The sequence below is a fragment of the Schistocerca cancellata genome, chromosome 1 (genome assembly GCF_023864275.1).
Source record: "Schistocerca cancellata isolate TAMUIC-IGC-003103 chromosome 1, iqSchCanc2.1, whole genome shotgun sequence".
NCBI lineage: Eukaryota > Metazoa > Arthropoda > Insecta > Orthoptera > Acrididae > Schistocerca > Schistocerca cancellata.
Genome location: NC_064626.1, coordinates 1,018,821,767 through 1,018,849,485, shown reverse-complemented (window position 1 = coordinate 1,018,849,485; position 27,719 = coordinate 1,018,821,767). Strand labels below are relative to the sequence as shown.

Below are 27,719 nucleotides of genomic sequence, written 5' to 3'. Positions count from 1 at the left end.
CGGTCATGGAAGGCACCGTAACGGGTGTATGATAGATGAATGCCATCCTCCGACTGATAGTGCAACCATATCGACAGTATATTGGCGAAGCATTCGTCTTCATGGATAATAATTCACAACCCCATCATGCACGTCTTGTGAATGACTTCCTTCAGGATGACGACATCATTCGAATGGCCAGCATGTTCTCCAGACATGAACCTTATCAAACATGCCTGGGATTGATTGAAAAGGGCTGTTTATGAATGACGTTACCCACCAACCACTCTGAGAGATGTATGTCAAATCACCTTTGAGGAGTGGGGCAATCTGGACCAACAGTGCCTTGATGAACTTGTGGATAGTATGCCACAATGAATACAGACATGCATCAATGCAAGAGGACATGCTACTGAGTATTAGAGGTACCAGTGTGTACAGCAGTCTGTACCACGAAATCTGAAGGTCTCACTGTGTGTTGATACAACATGCAATGTGTGGTTTTCATGAGCAATAAAAAGGGCAGAAATGATGTTTATGTTGATCTCTGTTCCATTTTTCTGTACAGGTTCCTGAACTCTCAGAACCAAGGTGATGCAAAACTTTTTTTGATTTGTATATGATATGGTCCACTGTAAGATGGCTGCAGTGGCTTATGCACTGCATCATGCCATAAAAAAACATAATCACATCTCAGCAGCTCATCAGAAACAAAGGGGTCACAGGTCTGCTGTATTTCGGAGCAATGGGACATAGCTGCTGGATTTGTGCACATGGTATGTGTACAAGTTTGAAAGTTCATAGTGATCGTTTGACATGTTTTGAAGAACTCGTTGGGCACTTCTATAGGCTGTCCATATACATGTCCTTCACTCATGGCTTTCGGATCTTCTTTCAGTGACACACGGAGGTGCATGAGGACAATGGCAATCTCTCTGTCAACCATTGCAATTAATGACACCAAAGAGACACTTTCAATTTCTGGTGCATTCACTCAGTTATGCCATTCAGCGCCAAGTGGTTAGCTGTGGTTCCAATATGCTTCATATCCAAAAGAATGGTGAGGCCTTTGAACAGATATGACTTGAACTGTCTTCCTTGGTCTGCTGTAACTTTTAGTAGTATACAAAAATAGGCGGTCCATCAGCAGAAGAATATGATCATGATGGTTTTGGCAGTAATGTCAGCCATAGGCAACTCCTCCACATAGCATCTGAAATGATCAATGGCTGTAAGACAGCAGGTATACCCTTCTGATTGTGGGCGCAGTCCAGCAATGTCCAGATGCGCATGCTCAAATCTTAAGTTCAGTAGAATGAACATGCCAAGAGGTGCCCTGTCATGTCGCCTAACTTTTTCCATTTACAGGCCATACATTTGTGCACATATTCCTTATACTCTTTGTGCATGTTTGGCCAAACAGAAGCTCACTTCACCATGTTCAAAGAGTCCCATACTCCAGGATGCTACAGGGCATGTAAGGAGGTGATTGCCTGCTGCCGAAAATCAACAGTCACAAATGGTCACGGTATGGTAATTGCAAAGTCACAATACAGCAGCATGTATGACAAAGTTACTGTAGAATGTTGTAACAGTAGGCCTGATGGTTGTATCCAAAAGTCTTGCAGCTCACAGAGTGCTTGTTTCACTGCAGCAAGAGCTTCAAAATCAGCTACGTCAATGATCACTTTGATCTGACAGAGAGCGTCTCCTGGCACATTCAGGTCAGGTCTCCCTCAAATAGGAATATGAGGGTGGCGAACTGCCTGATATTGTCTAGATGGTTCAGCTCTGGACGCTGGCAGAAAGTGTATGTCAGAGGCTTGTGGTCTGTGACAAGGATGAATTGCCGTCCCTCAAACATAATGGCAAATCTCCTTACCGGAGGCACATGCCAGTACAGTTCACAATGATATGTGGACTCAATTATGCTGTGACGGTGATAAATTTTGTTCGAGAAAGGACAAGGGCTGCCAGTGTCCCCCTACTTGCTGTTGCAGAGCACAGATAGCAGTGACAGATATGTCAACCATTAGAGTGAGAGATGCCTGTGGAACTGGGTGTGCTAACAGAGTAGCTTCTGTGATGGCAGTCTTCACCTTGTAAATGTCAGCTTGGCCTCATTATTCCATGGCAGTTTGCCCTTTGGCCTCTGCACACCATGCAAGAATTCATTCAATGGTGCAGCCAGGAGGACATGGTTGGAACAAAGAACGATAGAAATTGGTGATGCAAAGAAATTGTCATAGTTCTCTAACTGTCTTAGGATGGACAAAATTAACTACAGTTTGACTTTCTGCTGTGGCCTTGAGCATTGATAGTTTAGCCTAAGAATTGAACCTCTGCTGCTCCAAAAATGCACTTTGACAGGTTCATAAGCAGACTATGTGCATGAAGATGAGTGAAAATTTGCCATAAGTGTGCCAGGTGCTCTGCCTCAGAGCCTGAGATAGCAAAAATATAGTCGATGTACACATAAAAAAATCTAGGTTACGTGTAATGTCGATCATGAATTGTTGAAACATTTGGGCAGCATTCCAAAGCTCAAAAGGCATTCAAGTGAATTCAAACAATCCAAATGGTGTGCAGACAGCACTCTTAGCAATGTTGTCTCTTTCCACAAGTATTTGGTAAAATGCACATAGTAAAACCAGGATAGTCAGAATGCACTTAGCACAGACGTTGAATGCAACATCTTAATATTGGATATGTAGTGTTCTGTGGTCAGCAGGAAAGAGCTAATGATCAAATTTGAACACACCTTATTATAACTAAAATGCCTTCTTGGCATGCACTAATTTCCAAATGCAAGAACAACAAGAGGCACAACAATTCTTATGGTGGCAAAACCAGATAAGAGAATAAGACAATGAAAAGAAAATAATAACCAAAACACTACTCTACACAATTACAAAGATACAACTTACTACTGAAGGCTACAGCAAGTGTCTACTATGCTAGAGCCAGCATAGGTATTGGCCGGAGCTGTCCTAGCTGTAGATACACAATGCCAGTCTGACTCTGCTGGCATGCTTATAACGCCGTTTCGGCAGAGTGCTACACATAGTCACATTAGTTCCAATTGGTGGATCTCTGTCTCATGGCTTTCCATGAAGTAGTTCCATGTTTATGTGGAAAGTCTGTTGTTGTTGTTTACATCCACTGGCAATATTTTGATCAGAGCTCTTGAAGGGAGGTCAGCAGCCCACCCACCCTTGTTTGTCTGTTGTGCGGCCCCTCTAACTGACAAGAGGCCACTACAACAGGACACCAGTCAGGGATTCTTCTTTGTTACCACGTGCAGTGGAGATGCCCAACTATTGCCCGAAGGACGCCATATTCCCTGTGTGGGCACAAACAAGAATTCCCGCTTTGCTACCTTCAGTTTCTCCAGCGTCAGGCGGAATGATCAAACATGAAATGGTCGTCCGCATGACGTACTCACGCTTGGCTTATCAGATTGATAGTGGTATCAAGGAGGCATCAGTGACAGAGGTAGGTAGGAGCCCATAGACCAATAGGAAGTTTGCTCTGAGTATGAGGTACATTATGTCTGCTACAAAGAATTGTCACTTGAATTTGCATCACAGGTCTATGTTTAACATTAACTTGACTCAACATATGTTGAGATTGTGGAACCAATGACAGCAAAAAAGTGGCAGTCCTCACAGTTGAGCTTGGCAGATGGGCAGATGGATAAACTGACATGTCAGCACCTGTGTTTACCAGAAAGTGTACCTTTGTATTATGCTCTGTTACAAACAATTGATGGTTGCCATCTGGAGAGAGAGTGGCCACCATCACTAACTACTTGTTACGTATCTGCATAATGGACTGCACTTCCACACCCTGGAACCAAACTGTAAGTGGTACCAGCAGGCTCTTGCTGACAAGGGTGACTGGCTGTACTTTCCTGGAGTGTGGTGTTGACGAGATTGATGGTTGGTACTCTAAGTTCCTAAGGCAGAAACTAGTGCATTGTTGTTGTTGTTGATGTTGTTGTTGTGGTCTTCAGTCCTGAGACTGGTTTGATGCAGCTCTCCATTCTTCTCTATCCTGTGCAAGCTTCTTCATCTCCCAGTACCTACTGCAGCCTACATCCTTCTGAATCTGCTTAGTGTACTCATCTCTTGGTCTCCCTCTATGATTTTTACCCTCCACACTGCCCTCCAGTACTAAATTTGTGATCCCTGATGCCTCAGAATATGTCCTACCAACCGATCCCTTCTTCTAGTCAAGTTGTGCCACAAACTCCTCTTCTCCCCAATTCTATTCAATACTTCCTCATTAGTTATGTGATCTACCCATCTAATCTTCAGCATTCTTCTGTAGCACCACATTTCAAAAGCTTCTATTCTCTTCTTGTCCAAACTATTTATTGTCCACGTTTCACTTCCATACATGGCTACACTCCATACAAATACTTTCAGAAACAACTTCCTAACACTTAAATCTATACTCTATGTAAACAAATTTCTCTTCTTCAGAAACGATTTCCTTGCCATTGCCAGTCTACATTTTATATCCTCTCTACTTCGACCATCATCAGTTATTTTGCTCCCCAAATAGCAAAACTCCTTTACTACTTTAAGTGTCTCATTTCCTAATCTAATTCCCTCAGCATCATCCGACTTAATTCGACTACATTCCATTATCCTTGTTTTGCTTTTGTTGATGTTCATCTAATACCCTCCTTTCAAGACACTGTCCATTCCGTTCAACTGCTCTTCCAAGTCCTTTGCTGTTTCTGACAGAATTACAATGTCATCAGCGAACCTCAAAGTTTTTATTTCTTCTCCATGGATTTTAATACCTAATCCGAACTTTTCTTTTCTTTCCTTTACTGCTTGCTCAATATACAGATTGAATAGCATCGGGGAGAGGCTACAACCCTGTCTCACTCCCTTCCCAACCAATGCTTCCCTTTCATGTCCCTCGACTCTTATAAGTGCCATCTGGTTTCTGTACAAATTGTAAATAGCCTTTCGCTCCCTGTATTTTACACCTGCCACCTTCAGAATTTGAAAGAGAGTATTCCAGTCAACATTGTCAAAAGCTTTCTCTAAGCCTACAAATGCTACAAATGTAGGTTTGCCTTCCCTTAATCTTTCTTCTAAGATAAGATGTAGGGTCAATATTGCCTCACGTGTTCCAACATTTCTACGGAATCCAAACTGATCTTCCCCGAGGTCGGCTTCTACCAGTTTTTCCATTCGTCTGTAAAGAATTCACGTTTGTATTTTGCAGCTGTGACTTATTAAAACAGATAGTTCGGTAATTTTGACATCTGTCAACACCTGCTTTCTTTGGGATTGGGATGATTTATATTCTTCTTGAAGTCTGAGGGTATTTCGCCTGTCTCCTACATCTTGCTCACCAGATGGTAGAGTTTTGTCAGGACTGGCTCTCCCAAGGCTGCCAGTAGTTCTAATGGAATGTTGTCTACTCCCGGGTCCTTGTTTTGACTTAGGTCTTTTAGTGCTCTGTCAAACTCTTCACGCAGTATCATATCTCCCATTTCATCTTCATCTACACCCTCTTCCATTTCCATGATATTGTCCTCAAGAACATCGCCCCTGTATAGATCCTCTATATACTCCTTCCACCTTTCTGCTTTCCCTTCTTTGCTTAGAACTGGGTTTCCATCTGAGCTCTTGATATTCATGCAAGTGGTTCTCTTTTCTCCAAAGGTCTCTTGAATTTTCCTGTAGGCAGTATCTATCTTACCCCTTGTGAGATAAGCCTCTACATCCTTACATTTGTCCTCTAGCCATCTCTGCTTAGCCATTTTGCACTTCCTGTTGATCTCATTTTTGAGACATTTGTATTCCTTTTTGCCTCCTCCACTTGTGCATTAAGCTTAGCAATCTGTGCTTGTATTGCAGTTAGGGTATTATTTGCCTGAGGCTATAGGCAAACTATGGCAACACACAAGGACAGATAGGCACTGCTATGCAAACCACAGTTTGTGTAAGCACATCAAGATGGCCAGTGCACACTGTTAATATCTTCCACATGTCAGGTGGCAGCCTCAATAAACAGATATTCTGCAGGATGTCTTTGTTAATAGCATTTCTCACTAACATATGCAGGTGGCACAGTAGCTGCGATGAGTGCAACCCTGTGGCTCTTCAGTGCAGAGTAGCTTCTCCAATCTCTTCATCTCAGATTGTGAGAGGATGGCAATCTGGTTGTTGTTGATAGTTGAGTAGCAATAAGTGCTTGGTGGTTAGTCAGAATGTTTTCCAGCTCCATGGCCCTATCTTTGTTTAGTGCTGCAACAACATCACTAAACTTCGTGCCATCCGTGGTTATGTGCGCTAACACAAATTGGCTTTCTAACTGCACGAGCCAAAAGACAGGATTCTATTGCCAATAAGATGGAATTTTCACCATCATCTGTTTGATTACTGCACCTGTAAGCATGTCTTCAGTTGGTAGAAAATATCATGTATTTATGGTGAAAATAATGTGAAAGATTCACAATAAGGCTGATGTGGATGTTCCTTACTTAGCTTGACACAGCATGCTGTGAGGTGTCAGTGACTTTCAAATATCATGTTGGGTCACTAACAGGTTTAATAAGTCCACTTTATTGCAACATTTGAAACTATTTTGTTAACTCATTCACTGTTTTTATAGATATAGAATCAAACAACAGAATGATTGCAAAATAGAGAGCAAACATAAATCAATGAGATGTCAAAGGTAATTACTGCATGGCGTGATTACTTGTGTGTTGTATGCATAGCACTACTCTTCACTTCACACTGCACTTCTGGTGTTTGTTTACCAGCTTCACAAAATATACTTACTGCACACCCCCTACAATAAATATTTTTTGATCTAAGTTATACTGCCCCTAAAGGTTATAGCATAGGATGAAGTTGAATTTAAAAAATGTTAACAATATCGTTTGCTGATTAACAAAATTAGAGATGTTTCTTTCTAAGTGCAAAGCTAGCAGAATTTGGTTACATTAACAATGTGCTGGTGCCACTTCAGTTTATTATCCACTTGAATGCCCAGGAGCTTCATACATGGTGCTTTACCTTGTATGTGCCCATTGATCTCTACTTCTGGTGCTTGTAATTAGTCTTTGGTTACATGGAACTGCATAATATGAGTACTGATAAGATTAAGTGTTAATCTGAGTTTGCAGTGAACCAGCTGTACGCCTTCTTTATTATTCTCCTGGTTGTGTATGGTATGGAAGTGTTTGGGCCATTTATTAGGAGACTTACACATGTCTATCATCAAGCATCATACATTTTGAAGAGTTTCCCATTGTCCTGGATAAGTAATTTATGTAAGTCTACAACAGCACTTGGCTTCTATTGTAATTGTCCCAAATTTGTTGCAAGGAAAAACTGGGTTCATAATATTGCAAGCATATTTTTGGAAATAAATTTCTCCTCTATTGTTGTGTTCTGTTAAATCTTCCCATTGTTCATACTGTAAATTCACTCTGGATAGTGTAAAAGATTCAGCATTTATCATTCTATGTAATTAAATCGTTCCCTTACCAGTTAAAGCTGTTTGACATGCATATTTTGTTAATACTGCTTGACTATTGCGGTCAAAAGAACTATTTATTATGTGGATCACATCTACTTCATTAAATTTGGATTAAGAAATAAATTATCAACTCCTGCGCACTATTACCTTCTCTTCCTGATGCTAAGATTACTGTGAGGATAAAAAAACTTGAACATCAAATAATAGAAAGTCCTGAATGGAATGACAACAATATGTAAAGGGTGATCGCTTCTCAACACATAGCAGAAGTGTTGAATTGCAGACAGGTGCAATGGAAAAGACTGCAAAAATATTAAGCTTACACACAAAGTCCTTCTTCCAAAATAGAAAACACACACACATTCACACAAGCAGAACTCATGCACACATGATGACTCTCTCCAAGCACTGGAGTGCTCTTACAAATGAGTCTGATGTGAAAAGTTATCTGCTAGGGTGGGTAGTAGGAATAAGGAGGAGGCATGGGGTAAGAAGGTGAAGGGATAGCAGGGTAGAGGGTAGAGGTGGGGGAAGATGCTCTGGTGCCTGTGTGGGAATGCAGGGACATGGTGCGGACATGATAGGGCTGATAGGTACACTGACAAAAGGCTGTGATGACTGTGTGTATGTGTGTGGGGGGGGGGGGGGGGGTAAGGATGGGGAGGAGGAGAGGAGAGAAGCAGAGAAGAAGAAAAGACTAGAGCATTGGTGGTATGGAAGGTGTGTGTGGTGCTGGGTGGGGGCAGAGAAGCAGGACAGGGACTAGTGAAGGTTGAAGCCAGGAGGGCTTTGTGAACAAAAGATATAATGTAGGGGGAGTTCTCACTTCCACAGTAAAAAAAAACCTTGTAATGGTAGGAAAAATCCAGGTGGTGTAGGCTGTGAAACAGTCATTAAAGCGAAGCATATCATATTGGGCATCATGTTCAGCAACTGGGTGGTCCAACTGTTTCTTGGCCAGAGTTTGGTGGTGGCCATTCAAGTGGACACACAGCTTGTTAGTGGTCATGCCCACTTAGAAAAGGCAAGTGGTTGCAGCTTAGTCTGCAGATCAAACGGCTGCTTACACAGATGGCCATGCCTCTGCTGGGTAAGAGATGCCTGTGATGGGATAGGTGGTAGTGTGAGGGTGTACGGACAGAATTTACATCTAGGTCTCTTGCAGTGATATGAGCCATGAGGCAAGGGAGTGGGAGCAAGGGTGGAATAGGCATGGACAAGGATATTGCATTGGGTTTGGCGGGCGTACTACTGTGGGAGGGGTGGGGGGATAGTGGGGGGAGGGGGTGGGCATTTCTGCATTGCAGGGCATGCCAAGAGGTAACTCAAAACCCTGGTGGAGAACGTGATTCCACTGTTGCAGACCTGGTGGTACTTTATCATGAGAGGAGTGCTCCTTTGTGTCTGGACAGTGGGTATTTGGGAGGCGGTAGGTGACTGGAGAGACAAGGTGCGGGTTATCTGTTTCCAAACAAAGTTGAGAGCATAATTTCAGTCTGTGAAGGCTGAGTGAGACTCTCGGCATATTTGAAGAGAGACTGCTCATCACTACAGATGCCATGACCATAGGTGGCTAGGCTGTATGGAATCGATTTCTTGCTATAGAATGAGTGGCAGCAGTTGAAGTGGAGGCATTATTGGTGACTGGCAGATTTGTTGTGAAGAAAGGAAATGATGTACCCAACCTTGAGGTAACTGGACATCATTCATGGTCACCATGGCCAACTAAGTCCTCATCCACATACTAAGTCTCCTTGCACGCATCACCTTCAAACAAATCTGTGTTATTTATGAATTGCTGTGTTACAACAATGGGCACCAACATGACCCCATTCTATGCCAAATGATTCACGGGCTGCTTAGGGGAACCCTAACTAACAACCCAGAATCCCAAAATCCTCATGTTTTTCAGGTTCACTGATGAAATCTACATGATCTGGAATGAGAGTGAGGAGACACTATCCACATTCCTTCAGAATCTCGACAACTTCTTCCCTATTTGCCAAGAAGTGTCCTTCTCAACCCAACAAGCAACCTTCCCCAATGTTGACCTCTGCCTCAAGGAGGGCTACAACAGTATCTCCACCCATTTCAAAACTACCAACCACCAAAAATATCTCCATTTCAACAGCTGACATCCATTCCACACCAAGGAATGCCTTCCATATAATCTCATCACCTGTGGTCATCACATCTATAGTGATGAGTAGGCCCTCTCCAAATATCGCAAGGGTCTCATCCAGGCCTTCACAGACTGAAATACCTTCTCAACATTGTCAAAAACAGATCTCCTGTGCCTTGTCTCTCCAGTCACATACCACCTCCAACACACCCACTGTCGGCCCACTAAGGAGAAAAATGCAATATCCTTATCCATCCCCATTCCAACCCTGCTCCCAACCCCTTGCCTCATGGTTCATATCCTGCAACTGACCTAGAGGCAAAGCCTGTCCCATACATCCTCCAAATACCACCTATCCATTCCTGCCACAAGCATGTCCTATCTTTGTGTGATCTACAAACTAGCCTGCAACTACTGCACTCTCCCAGCTAGTGGCCACTGGCAAATTGTAATCAAGAGACAGCTGCCAAAAACAATGTGCTTCACTTTAAAGATTGCTTCATGGCCTGCACCAACTGGATTCTTCCTACCAACACCTAATTTTCTAAACTCTACAGACAGGAACCCTCCCTACAACATATCCTTCATTCTCTTAACCTCTGGCTCCACGTTTCAATAATCCCTGTCCTCCACCCATCTGTCATCCCCTTCCCTGCTTCCACTCCAGCACTACATATGTCTTCTGTTTGTAACGGAACATATTAAAGGCTTTACTTTACCGAAATATGCGATACCTTCCAAATTCAACCAGTTTAACGAGTATTTATGATTGTAGAAAAGATATTGTGTATGTTAACAATGATTGCATAACATGTCTGCATAAACAGTCAACCCATTAAATTATACTGAATAACTGACCCACACAAAAGTTTATATCACTTGATCACTGATACAGCAAATGTCATCATGTAAAAACACTAAGTTCATCTTAAATAATTAATATGAAGTACGAAAAATAGTGGCCAACTTAGGTATTTTGGATCTCTTTAAATAAAAATCACCCAGTGAAACCTATTTGTTCACTAGGAGCGTTTTCACTCAGTATTCACGTAAGCAATCTTATTTTAGACGAAAACCAATGTAATTCTTAATAATTCATGTTATTTACTTATTTATGCAAATTAGAGAAGTCAATTGACAAACTTCTAAAAAACGGCCTTTTTGTAACAGAGAATTATTCTGTCAAGTCAACAAATCTGTCTGTCATTTTAATAACATGTTAAATTATGTCACTCGATGCAAATTAATAACTTTTCTGCACAAATTATGATAACAGATGTACATGTGACTTGTAAACTATATCTCTTTTTAGTAGTTCTTTGACAATGTTATAAATACAAGCAGCAAGAACGGTCGGGAGGCAGTCAGAATGTCACTTTGGTAAAGTGTGTTTGTGTGTTATTGTTTGAGGTGGATAAACAATGCAAAGATCGTGTAACTGAAATACTACTTTGTGTTGTGTCATGGTCTTTGGTGGACAGTGGAATTAAGATGGCCACCAGAGTAATAAATATTTGAAGTTTACATATTTGTTGGTTTCGCTCGTTCTTTATCATCAAAAGCACATAAAAAACACGGGACCTCATGTTTTTAACCCTAGACAACCAGATTTCGAGCCAGCATCAACATCGAGACACAGCAGCGATCCAGCAAGCAGCAGTGATTACTACAATGCATTTTAATGGCGCCAACCTAACATCAAGTGCTAACAAGCTCCGTAAATGGAAGTGAAATAGTGCGATTATAGCAATTAGCAATATCTACGACCAGGCGACCATTACAAAAGTGGGGGCTCAGCCGGGATCTTTTAAGTGCATCGATGATAATAGTGCAGCGATAAATTTCGTAAGTGCTTATCATTCCAAAAAAGTTTATTTGCGCAGTGTGGCAACAGTGAAAATATGTCAAAATTAAATAAATAAATAAAGTGTGTTTGTGCGACTATGCCGCTCGGAAGATTAACGTCTGGATTATGTCAATGGAATTCATCAATCAAGACTTCAGCTTCAATAAAACTGAATAGAAGTGAAGAAAGCCAACAGGAACACCGATCACGACATCTTAGCATAGCTACATATAACAAGGTATTTTGTTGTTGTTGTCATTTAAAATAATTATTAGTTAACATCTCTCTACCTGAGAGTGATGAGATGGTAGGAAATGTAAAAATTGAACCAGGGGATGGTGAACAATTAAACTTAATAGAGTGGCTAGCAGGGTTTGCCAATCAAATAAGCTCGCAACTTAAACAATCAATTGAACAAGTAAGTTCGGATTTTAAACAATCAAGTGAGCAAGTACGTTTGGATGTTAAACAGTCAAGTGAACAAGTAAGTTTGAAACTCACAGATAGACTGGATAAGTTAAGTTTGGATTTTGATCTATTAAGTACTCATCTCAATGAGAAGTGTGAGGAAATTAAAACTACCCTCAGTAAGGACACTAGAGAACAGTTGATACACTTCAGAAAAGAATTTCAAGTTAAAGTTGAAAGTTTAAATGAAAACATACAAGCTAACACAGACAGCATTGCTGTCATCTACAACAGAGTAGATACTGAAGTTGAAAGATTAGATCAGAGAATAGACAAAACTTAAGAAAACCTTAAACAAGAATACAACCTGTATACCACTAATGTAGATACAAAAGTAGAAAATATACACACTAAATGTACACAATTGGAGGACACATTGATGTCCAAACAAACGATTTACAATCAAAATACAATGTATGGGCACATCCAAGTGAAATGCTTTCCTGGTGAAAATCTGCACCCTATTGACTTTATTCACCAATGTAAGGATATGTTTGTTGTAGGAATGTCAGATAACATAAAAATTAAGTTAGTAAAACGGTTTCTAGAAGGGGAGGCCCTATCCTGGGCAAATGAGAATAATGATTCTTGGAACACTTTTGAAGAGTTTGAAGCTAAATTTATTTGCTAATTTTGGTCACAATCCATACAAGCCAGATTAAAGTCAGAATTTCTAAATGGACCAGTGTATAGAGGGAAAGTAGGGGGAATGCAAAAATTTTGCAGAGATCAATTGAAAAAACTTGCTCACATGAATAACTCTTTTGATATTATGACACAAATTGATGTTTTAAAAAGAAGGTTACCAGAGAGACTGCAGTGGGAATTGGTCCATGGACCAGACGATTCAATGGAAGAGTTCCTGAAATTTGTAGATAGATTAGATAGGGCCTTGGAAAGAGAAAATAACCAAAGTTTTGGCTCTGGCAACAACCAGTATGGGGGGGTGGAACAGGAATGTAAATAGAGATTATTATGGGAGGAGAGACTTTGAAAATTCTGGAAATAATGCTCCAAATAGGGGAGATAGGAGATATGAAAATGATTTCAGAAACAATACACAGGAGGGAGGATGGAGGAGAGATAACAGGAATGATAGAAGTAGGTATTGGGGAAGAGAACAAGATAGAAGGGGGTTTGCTGAAACTAGTGAACAAAACAACAACTACAAACGGACAGACCGAGGGAACCAGCCGGGAAACGGTGGACAGTCCCACTAGATGTCCGTAGTTTTGGGGCTAGACAATATTATGACAGGACAACACATAACCGAAACTGGAAAAGGAGAGGATACAATGTAAAGAGTAAGTACCATGAAAATACTGATGTTGTTAGAATGAATAAATTAGAATTTAATAAAAGGTTTTGGGATACTATGAGTAAAAGTGATACAGTTAATGAAAACAGTGTTCAAGCACAGGTAGTTAGTGAAAGTGCAGAAGTTGAAGGTATTGCAGAGTTCCATAGTTGGGCTGAAAAAGATACTGGTGTTAATATCAAGTCAGACACACCACAAATAGAATCTATTTTGGGGGGTTTATTTGATAAGAAGGGGGATGACGAAGTGTTTAATGGAGCCAAAGACTCAATTGCTGAGATTCAGATACATAGGGGGGAAACATAAGATGGGGTTGTTGCGGAGGAGGAGGAAGAAGTAATAGAGGGACATTTAAATAATGATCCTAAATCAAGTGATGTTATTGATGAGAGTGTGGAGTGAGAAATAAAAGTATTTGTAGAATTGAAAAGTGATGATGAGGTAAAGGTAAGTGATGTGACAAACATAGGTAATAATGAGGTTAATGTAAGTGAAATGCAGACTAGGAAATGTGTATCTGAGGACAAGCTATTGCCTATTGGGAACTATGAAACACTAATCTATGAGAATGGTAATAATAATAATATTAAAGAAAATATAAAGGGATGGAATGTAAATGTGTGTTTTCAAGAGAAAGGGGAAAAATTTTTAGAAGTTTTGTGGAACAACTATGGAAACTGTATAAACAAAGATGCCTTTTGGAAAGAATTAGCAAAGGTAAGTGCAACCTTGTATCCTACATGGTGGACAAGAATCCGTAGTGGACTTTTAAAAAATGGGGTGAAAACAGTAGGTTGTTAAGTGACAACACAGTGTTAAAAGGAACAGATGAAAACAAAGGTTTATGTTTAAATGTCAATGCTTTGCAAACAGAGAGGGATGTGTCTAAGTGTAGGAAAGAGACATTAGACTTAGGAACTAAAGAAATTGAAAATGATCTACTGTTTGAAAATACAGAAATAGACAAAGATGTTGAGTTAGGTTGTCCATATGTTAAAGTAAACATTGACAAGTGGGAAGGAAGAGTGTTAGTAGACACAGGAAGTCCTGTTTCTGCCATCACTTCTAGACTTAGAGATAAGCTCAGAAATTCTCAACATTTTCCTGAGATGCCAGTTGTTGGATTAAAAGTGAAAGGAGCTACAGGCAGAGCCAGCAAGGTAGTTAAGAAACAAGTGTTACTTACTTTTAAAATTGATAACCTAAATTTTGAACATGGATGCTTAGTAGTAGATGACCTGAATGAAAATTTCATTTTAGGTATGGATTGGATATTAAAAGTGAATGCTGGGTTTAATTTTACAGCAAAACAAATGTGTATTATAGAACCTGTTACCCAACAAAGCTGTGTAGTGAATTTGTTAATTTTAAACTGTGGTGACAGCTGTAACCACATTCAATCAGTGTATCATGAAAATGAGGATGTTTATTACCTGGATGAGAACTTAGAGGAAGATGTAGAGGGTCACGAGTTTGAGAAGTTAGTAGAGAAAAGACTGGGGGAAGCTGAAAGCCTAAATAGTACACAGAAGGAAAAATTAAAAGAGTTATTATGGGAATTCCAGGATGTGTTTGTTGATAGACCTGGTAGAGTGAAAGATTATCAATGTAAATTACAGTTAAAACCTCCTGAGCCTTTCTTTATAAAACCATATGGAATACCATTTGCAAAAAGAGACGCTGTGGAAAAAGAAATACAAAAAATGGAAAATTGGGAAGTTATAGAAAGAAGTCGCAGTGCCTACAACAATCTGTTGGTCATTGTAAAAAAGGGAGACAATAGTGTTAGGATTGTATTAGACTCCAGACATCTGAACAAGTATCTTATCAGAGAAAACGACCACCTAGAAAGTATAGATGAGCTGTTAGGTAAATTTGAGTGTGTCAAACATATGTCAAGCCTAGATCTCACCGCTGGTTTTCATCAAGTTGAACTTAGTCCTGATTCGAGAAAATATACAGCCTTTTTATATAATGGTAAATGTTATCAGTATACAGTCGTACCATTTGGTCTCAATGTATCAGTTGCGGAATTCATCAGAGCATTAGATTTTGTACTTGGTCATGAAACTAGTTCAAAATTAACCATTTATGTAGATGACATTTTAATCACTGGGAAAACTTGGGAAGAACACCTTGAACTATTAAGGGAGGTATTTATGAAACTCAGAAAGGGAGGAATGACATTAAAATTAGAAAAATGTAAATTTGGGCTAGAGGAGTTAAAATTTTTGGGTCACATCATCACAGAACAAGGGATTTTGCCAGACAAAGACAAAATAAAAGCCATAGAAAATTTTCCAACACCTAGAAACAAGAAACAACTCAAATCATTTTTCGGCTTCACAGGATTTTACAGAAAATTCATCAGTAATCAAGCATTAAATGCAGTTTGTTTGTACAACTTACTTAAGAAAAATGTAGTGTGGGATTGGACACCAGAATGTGAAGATGCTTTTAACAAAATCAAATCGCAACTATGTAACAGCCAACTTCTACATAGACCAGACATGTCAAGTCCTTTCTGGCTAGCTACTGACAGCAGCGATGCAGGGTTAGGAGTACATTTATTTCAAGAAAAGGAAGTAAATGGAAAAATGGAACACCGAACAATCGCATTTGCCAGCAGAATTCTTCAAAAACATGAAAAACACTACACAGTGACAGAAAAGGAATTACTAGCTATACATTGGGATTTTACAAAATTTAGAAATTACCTCTTGGGACATAAAGTAATAGTACAGACAGACCACAAAGCATTAAGCTATCTCCAAGAGTGCAGGTTATACCATAACAGACTCACCAGATGGGCCATGTTTCTCCAGCAGTTTGATTACGAAGTGAGGTACATTCAGGGAAAACAAAACGTGGTAGCAGACGCTTTATCAAGACTACCTTTGGGAAGTGATTTGGAGGGAAGTAGTGGGGAGGATGAGAGAATTTTCAAAACTATGTATCTAAAGGGCATTAAAGAGGAAAAGGAAATACAAAAAATCTGTAACGACATTAGGAGGTTTCAGAACCACGATGACAACTGGAAACTAGTCAAAAGTTACATAGGAAAAACTGGGGGAGAAAAAGTAGAAGCATATTATAAAGTACACAAGGGGATACTGTTCAGAAGACCTAAACCGGATTTAGACTATTGGAAACTGTGTTGGCCTGAGCAACAAATAGATAAGCTCATTACTTATGTACATGAAAGCTTTGGCCACTGTGGCACCACTAAGTGTATTCAGGAAATACAGGAGAACATTTATTTTTACAACATTAGCAGAAGAGTAAAGAAAAAGTTATCAACATGTGACAGATGTCAGAGGGTAAAACTGACTAACCAAACCACCAGGGGAATAATGCAGAACATATTACCCACAAATAAACTCGATCTCGTTGCAACTGACATCTATGGACCGTTACCCAAGACAAGGGGGGGTTACAGTTATATTTATGTCATGGTAGACATCTTCTCCAAATTTATAAAGCTTTATCCCTTACGGAAAGCTATCAGCAAACAGATAGTTTCAAAAATTACAAGTAATTATTTCAACACTGTGGGAAAACCTAAGGCAATACCTTCAGACAATGGGTCTCAGTTCACCTCTAAATACTGGAAAACTTTTATTGAAGACACGGGAATTAAACACATTTTAATATCTGCTTACCACCCGCCAAGCAACCCGGCTGAGAGATACATGAGAGAGATTGGAAGACTGTGCAGAACCTACTGTAGCCAGAACCACACTAATTGGTTAGAGTACATAAATAGTTTTGAAGAAATAATGAACAGCTTACAGCACTCTTCCACTGGATTTTCCCCACACGAAATAATGTACAACCAATACCCCGCTAGTTTCTTCACTGAAAACATAGAGTATCCACCTTGCAAAATTATGTCACCCCAAGAAAGAGAAGACTGTGTATGGGAAACCATGAAAAAACAAGGGGAATTGAGAAAAAGGCAACATGCAGCCAAGGGAAAAGCTACACAGTTCAAACCAGGGGACCTTGTACTCGTCAAGACACAAGAGAAATCAAAATTATTGTCAGCCGAACTTAAAAAGTTTTTTGATATTTACATTGGTCCATTTGAAATAAAAGAAAGCCCACATCCTAATGCGTATAGACTTATCTTTCCCAGGTCAAGAAGGTTATTTGGATTAAGAAACATCACTGAATTGAAACCATATAAACATGATTAAGCACATTTCCCTGTTTGAATACAGTTACTTACCCATTTTCCGTAAAGCATGTTATCAGCAAAGTTTTTACTGGGTGTGTCAAATAGCAACTACCACTCATCCTACAGACCCTGGAGAAGTTCCAGATATCTGAGAGAATGTTTTTATATTTTTATTGTCACTATTGAATTTTGAGACATCTTCTTTACTTGCAATGGGCAAGTTTAACCATGCACCCAAAGAGGTGACAAACATTTATTACTTTCCTTTTGTATTATTGAATATGGGACATATTGCACTAAATAAAAGACAATGTAAAAATTTTTGTGCAAGACCCATCATTTTGATACTATTGTGTTCTTAGGCATAAGATTTGTGTACAATTTTCTACAGCTAATCAGATGTTCACCAAGTTTGATGTTTGTGTTATGTTGTGACAAATTTAAGTGTTCAATTTTGGTATTCATATGTTCTTGTACTATCTTGAATGTGTCTCAATGGGAGACAATATTTAAAAAATGCATATTATATTCATACGTGTGACTTCTCTAGTGTTTGTGTTTATATATCATGTCCATACTTATAATGATGTTCTTTGTTTTCATTTCCTTTATGTGGCTCAAAAAGAACAGACAGTTGCAATATTTTCCTATGGACATATGACCTGTCCATCTATGTAATATATTTATGTTCCTTCTATTATCTTGAGTAATCTGTGACTCAATGAGGACTGACTTTGAAATAATTTACATATATTTTTTATATATCTTAAAATCGCATGTGATATATTTGTGTCTGTTTTTGATCATTTTCCATGTGGCTCACTGGGAGCAAAGATTAACATTTTTTTTTTACTTTCTTATATTACTAAATATTTTTATTATGCTGTCATACTGAATGACATAACACAAAGCGCATTTGAAACAACACAACTAAAATATTTGCAGGAAAAAGTCATTTTGAAACGTTGTAACGGTCCTTGTATACATACACATTATGCATAGTAAAACAAAAAAAACAAAAAAAAATATTAAAGTAGTAAGTTTCCAAATTTTAACAATTTGACACATTTGTCCTAGTCGGCTAATATCATTAACGTTCTGTAAATGATATTACCCAAGGGGGGTATTGTAACGGAACATATTAAAGGCTTTACTTTACCGAAATATGCGATACCTTCCAAATTCAACCAGTTTAACGAGTATTTATGATTATAGAAAAGATATTGTGTATGTTAACAATGATTGCATAACATGTCTGCATAAACAGTCAACCCATTAAATTATACTGAATAACTGACCCACACAAAAGTTTATATCACTTGATCACTGATACAGCAAATGTCATCATGTAAAAACACTAAGTTCATCTTAAATAATTAATATGAAGTACGAAAAATAGTGGCCAACTTAGGTATTTTGGATCTCTTTAAATAAAAATCACCCAGTGAAACCTATTTGTTCACTAGGAGCGTTTTCACTCAGTATTCACGTAAGCAATCTTATTTTAGACGAAAACCAATGTAATTCTTAATAATTCATGTTATTTACTTATTTATGCAAATTAGAGAAGTCAATTGACAAACTTCTAAAAAACGGCCTTTTTGTAACAGAGAATTATTCTGTCAAGTCAACAAATCTGTCTGTCATTTTAATAACATGTTAAATTATGTCACTCGATGCAAATTAATAACTTTTCTGCACAAATTATGATAACAGATGTACATGTGACTTGTAAACTATATCTCTTTTTAGTAGTTCTTTGACAATGTTATAAATACAAGCAGCAAGAATGGTCGGGAGGCAGTCGGAATGTCACTTTGGTAAAGTGTGTTTGTGTGTTATTGTTTGAGGTGGATAAACAATGCAAAGATCATGTAACGGAAATACTACTTTGTGTTGTGTCATGGTCTTTGGTGGACAGTGGAATTAAGATGGCCACCAGAGTAATAAATATTTGAAGTTTACATATTTGTTGGTTTCGCTCGTTCTTTATCATCAAAAGCACATAAAAAACACGGGACCTCATGTTTTTAACCCTAGACAACCAGATTTCGAGCCAGCATCAACATCGAGACACAGCAGCGATCCAGCAAGCAGCAGTGATTACTACAATGCATTTTAATGGCGCCAACCTAACATCAAGTGCTAACAAGCTCCGTAAATGGGAGTGAAATAGTGCGATTATAGCAATTAGCAATATCTACGACCAGGCGACCATTACATGTTCCACCAATGCTCCTTCTGCTCTTTTCTCCTTTCCTCTGTTTCTCTCCTCTCCCCCTCTTTCTTCTCTACCTCCCCCCTCCCTCCCACCCAAGAACAGCCTCCTGCCACTTCACCTAGCAGTACCTATCCTGTCCTCACCACGTTTCTGCAGGCTCCCACAGGTATTGCAACATCTTCCCCAATCCCTACCCTGCTCCCCCCCCCCCTCCTCTCCCAATGCCTCCTCCTTATCCACCACCACTGACCCCAGCAGATTGCTCATACCACATGCAGCCGTAATTGGACTGTAATGCTGGAAGACATTGGCCATGTGTACGTAAGTTGTGTGTGTGTGCGCGCGCGAGTGTGTGTGTGTGTGTGTGTGTGTGTGTGTGTGTGTGTGTGTAAAAGACTTTGTCCAAAAGCTTAATAGTTTAGAAACCTCAGTAGCTGCTGAGTGTTTAATCAGTCAGTTATGGTACAGTAGACACTTATCACAATGGCTTGTTGAATCCAAGTGCAAGGAGAACTTAAGTGGAGTAGTGCTTCATGTACCTGGGTCCAATGATCTCGAAGAAAACATTCACAAATTGTATATATTTTCCACTTCTGTTTTTATATGGAGCATAGGAAGAATGACTGTTTAAATGCTGTGCACACTGTAATTGGTCTGACATTTTTTTTGTTGTCTCCACAGTGGCAATGTACTCAAAGGGCTGCAGTACGTTCCTACATCCTTCATTTAATACTAGTATTTGAAACTTTGTAAGTAGGACTTCATGGGATAGTTGTCAACTGCCTTCAAGCATATGTTAGTTCCAGTTTACAAGAATTTCTGGATTGCTCTTCCACGATACAAACAAACCTGTTATATTCTTGTTGTCCTTCACTGTGTACAATCAGTATTATCTGTCAGTCTTATCTGGTATGAACCCGACATACAGGAGCAATATTCTAGGATGAAACACATAAGTGTTTTGTGTACAACATCAGTGTTTAGACTGACTGCATTTTGCTAGTATCCTACAGTGAATGAAAGTCTGCCATCTACTTAACTTTCTATTGAAGCCATATAATAATGTCATTTCATATCCCCACAAATGATTACACTCAGGTATTTGTATGAGCTGTTGAAGCCAATTTTGATACATCAGTATTATATTTCTGAAGACTTAACAGAAATTGCCAATATTTGCACCACTCTAAAATCTTATCAAGATACTTTCATTATAGGTGACAATCACGTGCAAAAAGTTTGAGGCTACGGCTGACATTTTCTGCCAAGCCATTAATATACAACATGAACAGCAATAGACTCAACAAACTCCACCTGAAGGCACATCTGCATCTGTCACAGACTTTCAATCAAATGTAACTTGCTGTGTTCTTGCTACAAAATAGTCCTCAGTCCAGCCATTTAAAGTTGATGTGGTACTTTTCGGATGTCAAGAAATACTACACCCACTTTCTTACTTTGACCCATCACTTTTAAAATGTCATGTGAGAAAAGTGTGATTTGGTGTTTCATGTACCTGATGTTTTTAGAATCCATGTTGGTCAGCATGACACAGGTGCTTCAGTATGAGATACCTTATTAATGTTGAGCTCAAAAGATGTTCTGTAATTCTAAAACAAAAGGACGAAGTGTTGATCAGTTATGCTACCCTTCTTGTTTTTGTCTAACTAGGGACAGGTTTGTTTGTTTCCCCCCCACCCCCACCCCCACCCCTACCCCCACCCCACCCACACCCCACCCCCATACCCTCCACCTGAGGGATCTACGATACACATTGGTGAAAAGGAGCCCCATTTCCATTTTAGCAATTTTAACTATTCCTCAATGCCACTGACATTAATTTCTTTATCACTAATCTTTACAAGGGTATGAGATTTAGCCTGGATGCAGTACTCCTGTATCTTCCTTTGTAAAGGTGCATTTGAAAAAGGAGTTCAACTTCTTCGCTTTTGCTTTGATACATTCAGTTGTAGTTTGTATGCTAACCATGAGTACCAGACAAACTTTGGTGAATCTGTTAGATATTACATGAGCATAATTTCTTTGAGTGTTTTGACAGATCTTTTAATAATATTTTGGTACTATAGTGATTGAAGTATTCTCATAGTGCCCTTTTGATAGCCGAACACATGTCTTTAAACATATAAACAATATGAAAAGGATTGACTACTACTGGCCACGTAGAGGAGGCACAGAGTTGAAGACAGACACAAGGAAAAGACTGCTAAACCTTAAGCATTCAGACAAAAAAGTCCTTCTTCAGAAACAGAAAACACACACTGACACAAGCATAATTCACACACACGCGCACATATGGCCACTGTCTGTGGCTACTTGGGCCCCACTACGGACTGGCCTACATGTCTGGTGTGAACAGCAATCCAAGGTGGATGGTGGGGGTAAGGAGGAGGCATGGGGCAGTGAAGGAAGGGATAGCAGGTATGGGCAGGGAAATATGTTGTGCTGCTGTGGGAGTGAGCAAGGACATGCTAGGGACAGGATAGGGCTGCCAGTCACAGAGCCAGAAGGCTTTGCTGGGAGAGAGCTGAAGGGAGAGGGCAGAGGATAGATGTAGGAAAGGAGAAGAGACTAGGGTGTGGACAGTGCTGAAGTGGGAGTTGGAAATGAGCTGGAGGATATGGACTCATGAAGTGTTGGTAGGATGAATTCAGATGGTGCAGGCTGTGCAGCAGTAACTGAAGTGAAGCACTTGGTGTTGAGCAGCATGTTCAGTAAATGGATGGTCTAGCTGTCTCTTAGTCACAGTTTGGTGATGGACATTCATATAAATATGGACATTCATGTGTACAAGTAGAGAGTAGCTCCATGGCTGAAGATTAGTTTGTAGCTCACATGGCTGCTTTCACAGGTAGCCCCAATGGAACAGGAGATACCTCTGTCCAGACTGGAGTAAGTGGTGCTGGGAGGATGTATGGGACAGGTTTTGCATCTAGATCTCTTGCAGGGATAGGAACAATGAGGCAAGGGGTGGGGAGCAGGGGTGGAATAGTAATGGACAATGATATTGTTTAGGTTCAGTGGGTGGCAGAATACCACTGAGGAAGGGGTGGGGAGAATAGTGGGTAGGATATTCCACATTTCAGGGCATGATGAGAGGTAGTTGAAACCACTGCAGAGAATGTGATTGTTTTGGGTGATACAAGTCATGAGAGGAGTGCTCCTTTGTGCCAGACTATGGCCTTGTGGGAGGGGTAGGTGAATGGAAAGCCAAAGTATGGGATATCTGTTTATGAACAAAGTTGGGAAGGTAATTTCAGTCTGTGAAGGCCTCAGTGAAACCTTTGCCATATATGGAGACAGATTGCTCATCACTGCAGATGTGATGAATGATTTATTTCTGGACAATATTGGGAGGGTAATTATGGTTTGTTGGGAGTGTGGACAAGATGGACAGGAATATTGTGCAGCATGCAGTCCAGATTCTGCAGGTAGCAGCCCCATCCTGTCCCCACCATGCCCTACTTGCTCCCCTACTCTTACCTTGCTATACCTCCCCCTCTCAGTCCCATGCCTCCTCCTTACCCTCACCATCCACCTTGGATTGCTGCTCATGTCAGACATAGGCACAGCCTGCAGATGGAGCTGAGCAGTGATAGACAATAGTTGTGTGTACCTGTTTCATTTTTTTAGGCTTCTGATGAAGGACTTTTTTCCCCAAAAGCTTAAAGTTTAGCTGTCTTTTCACTGGGTCTGTCTGTGATTCAATGCCTCCTCTATGTGATGAGTAGCACTCTATCCTTTTCATATTGTTGTTATTCCATCCTGGACTTTCCATTCTTTACACATATCTCTATCTATAGTCTTAAGCAATGCCTTATGCCTATTGTGCAATAGCCATTGTTACTTTAGAAGTTTCTTCGCAGAGACTGTATACTAAGAAGGGTCCCTCTCATAACAAATTGTTCTACTAGGTATGTATTTATCCACTGCATGCTCAACTATTGTTTCAAAGTTGAGCCACATTTCCTCTGCTTGCTTCAGCCCAAAGCTAATATTTGAGATATGACACTACAGTCCCTCATCTAGTTTAGTGAATGTGTAAATCTTTCCACTTAATTCAGTTGCTCTTTGTACTTTGGTGATCACTGCAACAATCACCTCATGGTAACAGATACCAGTTTCCAGTCAAAGATTTCAATCTAAGTTTTTGGCATTAGATGATATATATGTTCATCTTGAGTGGACTTCTGAACTATCTGTCCTAAGTAATTTTCAGAGACCTGCTTTGCCAGATGTCTTTTCATGTCTCACACTTAAGAGAACTGTAATTTTTATTGGGGAAATTATTTTCTTAACAAGATACTACTACTAAAATTTATAGAATATGCACATGTAGTTCATAACTGTTGGACTACATTATGCACGACACTGTTAAGCTTCCAGAAATTCTCAGAAATATACATTTAATCACTTATATATACACTGATATAGAGGGTAACTATCATTAAACTACTATATATTCCTTTTATTTACGTAGGGTAATATTAACAACCAAAATTAGCAGGAAGGCCACTACTTCAAAAAAATAATGCAGCTTTATTTACGTAAAAATTTGCTGTTTATCTTCTGTGGCTAGCTTAATATTTACAGGGTCATATTGATATTTATCTAACAAGTAAGAACACCAAGAATGCTGCAAGAACAGAGACCTGACTACAATGAACAATGTTAATTTTCATGCAACTAACAGTAATCTTCCATTCATGAACCTTGATAATCAGAAAATTTGTAATGGAGAATTAGTGATATACCATTTTAACTCTCTTTTAGTTTTGTGGGAATTCCCAGTGTCTTGCTTAATATTTGAACAACTCCAATCAGTGTCATAGACAAGAAACCAAGGTCTACAATGAAACTGATTCTGATTCTAGTGTGATGGTTGTGTAAATCAAAGTTCAAATTGAACTCCTATTATTAAATGTTGTTTTACCAGCCATGTGCAGCTGCCACTCAAATAAAATTTCACAGTCAGGTTGAAACAGAGCAAGCTGAAATTTTGCTATGATAATTTTTTGATCCACTGATTTAAATGGTATATTTAGTCTTTCTGTAAACCCTATTAATTAAAAGTAACCACTTATGACAAAACCCTGAATCCACTCTTCACAGTGAGCTATTTCAGTTTTCCTAAAAGTAATTATCTTAAGAAATGATTGCAATCAAATAGCAAAAACATCCAAAACTACTGTTGCCTTTTATGCCGTTATGACTGTTAGATTCCCAAGTGTGACATTATAACTTTGTTGTTCCAATTGTTCTAGAGCAAATGATATCCTTAGCTACTTAATTAAAATTATTAGTTTATTTGTTTGTTTACTGTTCTTATAAAAATCAGTTTCCAGATATTGTCATAGATTTTAGTTCACATACACAAGGGTTTGGTTAATGTACATATGTGCACACACTGATATAAATAGTGAAGGTCAGAAATTATGCCATATACACTGTTGTGCAGAGAGACTTTACAGCTTGAAATATAAATGCATACATTGCCAAAGTGTTTGAAGATCAGAAATCATCATTTTTGTGTTGCAAAAACAAACTTATGCTATACACACTGTTTTGCAAAGAGATATTACAACTTCCTCTGAATAAGGGTTTTTTATTAATAAATGCTGAAGTTTATTCTTTAAAGTGTTTAAATTAACTGTTTGATGCCAGATGGAAGTCTATTATAAAAGAGGATTCTGGTTGTATGTGGATTACAGTTTGCAGCCTTTTCTTTACTTGTAATTCTGCGAAAATTTTCTCTTCCACTTGTATTTTAGCTACATGCGTTTGTTACATTATATTCTGGAGTTTGTTTCACAAACATTATTGCCTGCAGGGTGTACTTAGAGTAGATGGTTAGTATTTCAAATTTTCTGAAGATTTCTCTACAAGGCTCTCTCCTGTTTGCCTTAGCTACCACTCTTACTGCCTTTCTTTTTCTTTATAAGGCCTACCTCACCACAAAATATTCTGAGTCCATGTGAAGTAAGCACTCAGGCCAGAACTATGTTACAAGTCCTGAAAGTTCACACACCACTCTTAACATGCTAATCTCTCCTCGAAAGTCTGGGTTCCAAAATCTTAGCAGTAACATCTATGTAACAAGTTCACAAAATAAGTGCATGTCTTTAGCCTGTAGTCACAAGCTCAGTGTATCCGTGTGACATAGTTAACATATCAAATTCAACTAGTGACTAGTATTAATTTTTAAGAGCTTTTTCCTTGAGACAATGTGTGAATAATTCAGACTTTGGCTACCTATTGTCTTGACACAGACATACATTTATTTGTACTATTTTATCAAGAAGTGTGATGTGTTCACTGACAGTATAAACTGAAGCCAATGTCATGATTTATGTGGTAAGAACTCATATGTTAAAGTGCACTGTGTTTAACTTTCCACTGTCATACTGTTTTGTAGGATTGTGAAAGTGACTGCCTGTAACCAGTCTTTAATATGAAGATCAAAACTGGTTATCATACTGCTGAAAGTGGCAATAAATGTGGAAAAAGTCATGTTATTTAAAAGTTGTGTGATGTATATTACTGCAATATTTCCTGTAACACTCTTATTCAATGAACTTTCTTCAATAAGACACTTAGAGCAGAATAAAGGCTTCAAATGGGCACCTCACAAGGTGCCACACCTAACTATTTCTTTTGCCAAGTAATAAGACATTTTCTCTCCATCATGGGTAATATATCAAATTCAAATAGCTTTGCACCATTATAACTAGCTTCAGAATGAGCAAGGGGAATGGGGAATACTTTACTGAATGCTGAAAGAATACCTGACTAGACAAACTGAAATACGAATAAGTAAAAGTTTTTTTCCAAGAACTTACCTCAAGATTGGGGTATATTGGTAATGAAGCACTCAAGAGGGTTGTGTTTCCATTCTTATCACATTTTTCCAGTGGAATGCAAACCTCCTCTACCAAGAACTTAACTATTTCCAAATGTCCAAAGCATGCTCCATGCATTAAAATGGATGTACCTTCATTATCTTCAGTTCTTGGATCAGCACCATTGGAAATCATTTCCCTCAGAGTCTAAAAACAAACTAAATTATAGTCTGGAACAGCCACTGGCTGTAAGTAAGGAAATTAAAGTAAGTGCCAAATTTCAGAAATGACAACAGTCATAAGTAATAAAATAGAAAATCGAAGACACCAGTTTCTCAGCAATCAACAATATTCAAAGTTATACTTTAAAAACAGTCAACTGAGTCATTTCACTAAATTTAATCCTGTAAATGCTGTACTTTAATTACAATGATCATCACAAAAAGAGCTGCACTCAGAAAAGCAAGGCAGATTGCAATCACTGGCATGCAGGCAGATGGTACCTCACACACAAAATGATTCCACTTTCATCTTTGAAGGACCAATATTTATTGCACTACATGGCTACAAAATGTTTGTGTTAGTATAATGTCACACCCCCATGGTTTTGAATATAAGGGTCCAGATGTCACAGCTTGGAGTTGTACAGATCTCACATATAGTCCTGTGATGCTCTATCCCATGCCACTTGCACCTGAGTGTGTAGTTCCTGCAGATTGATGGGTGGAGTTGGAGGCCTCATGGCATGCGACATGGTACCTGACACATTCTCACTCAGTGAGAGATCAGGCAATGCAATTGGCTATGACAGTGAATCCACAGCTACAAGGCTAGGAGATGGCAGTGGTATGAAGTTTAGTGTTGTTCTGTTGAAATAGAGCATGGGTGTGGATATTCATAAATGCCAAAGCTATCAGTTGCAGGACCTCCTCCATATATAGTGCAGCTGTCACAGGGCCAGTAAGGAATACTAATGGTGAATGGGCATCACTAGATATCTCTCCTAAGAACATCACATCAGGCTGGTGGGATGTGTACTGGGAGACCACAAACTGCTCCTTGTGGTACTCTCCACTGTGCCTCCAGAAACAGACCCAATGGTCACCACCTCCAAGGCAGATGTGGAACTTGTCACTAAAGATGACCCACTGTCAACTTGCAGGGCTCCATGTCAATCACTTGCTGACACCAAGTGAGTTGGGCACAATGT

General features: G+C 39.2%; 1 protein-coding gene across 1 annotated transcript in view; it reads right to left on the bottom strand.

The window, feature by feature from the left end:
* LOC126089419 (ankyrin-1-like) overlaps window positions 1-27,719 on the bottom strand; it is a 337,936-nt gene that overhangs the window by 253,239 nt on the left and 56,978 nt on the right. The window contains exon 3 of the mRNA XM_049906908.1: window positions 26,510-26,716. Coding sequence (XP_049762865.1) covers window positions 26,510-26,716 — 207 coding nt within the window. The remainder of the gene's footprint in view (window positions 1-26,509; window positions 26,717-27,719) is intronic.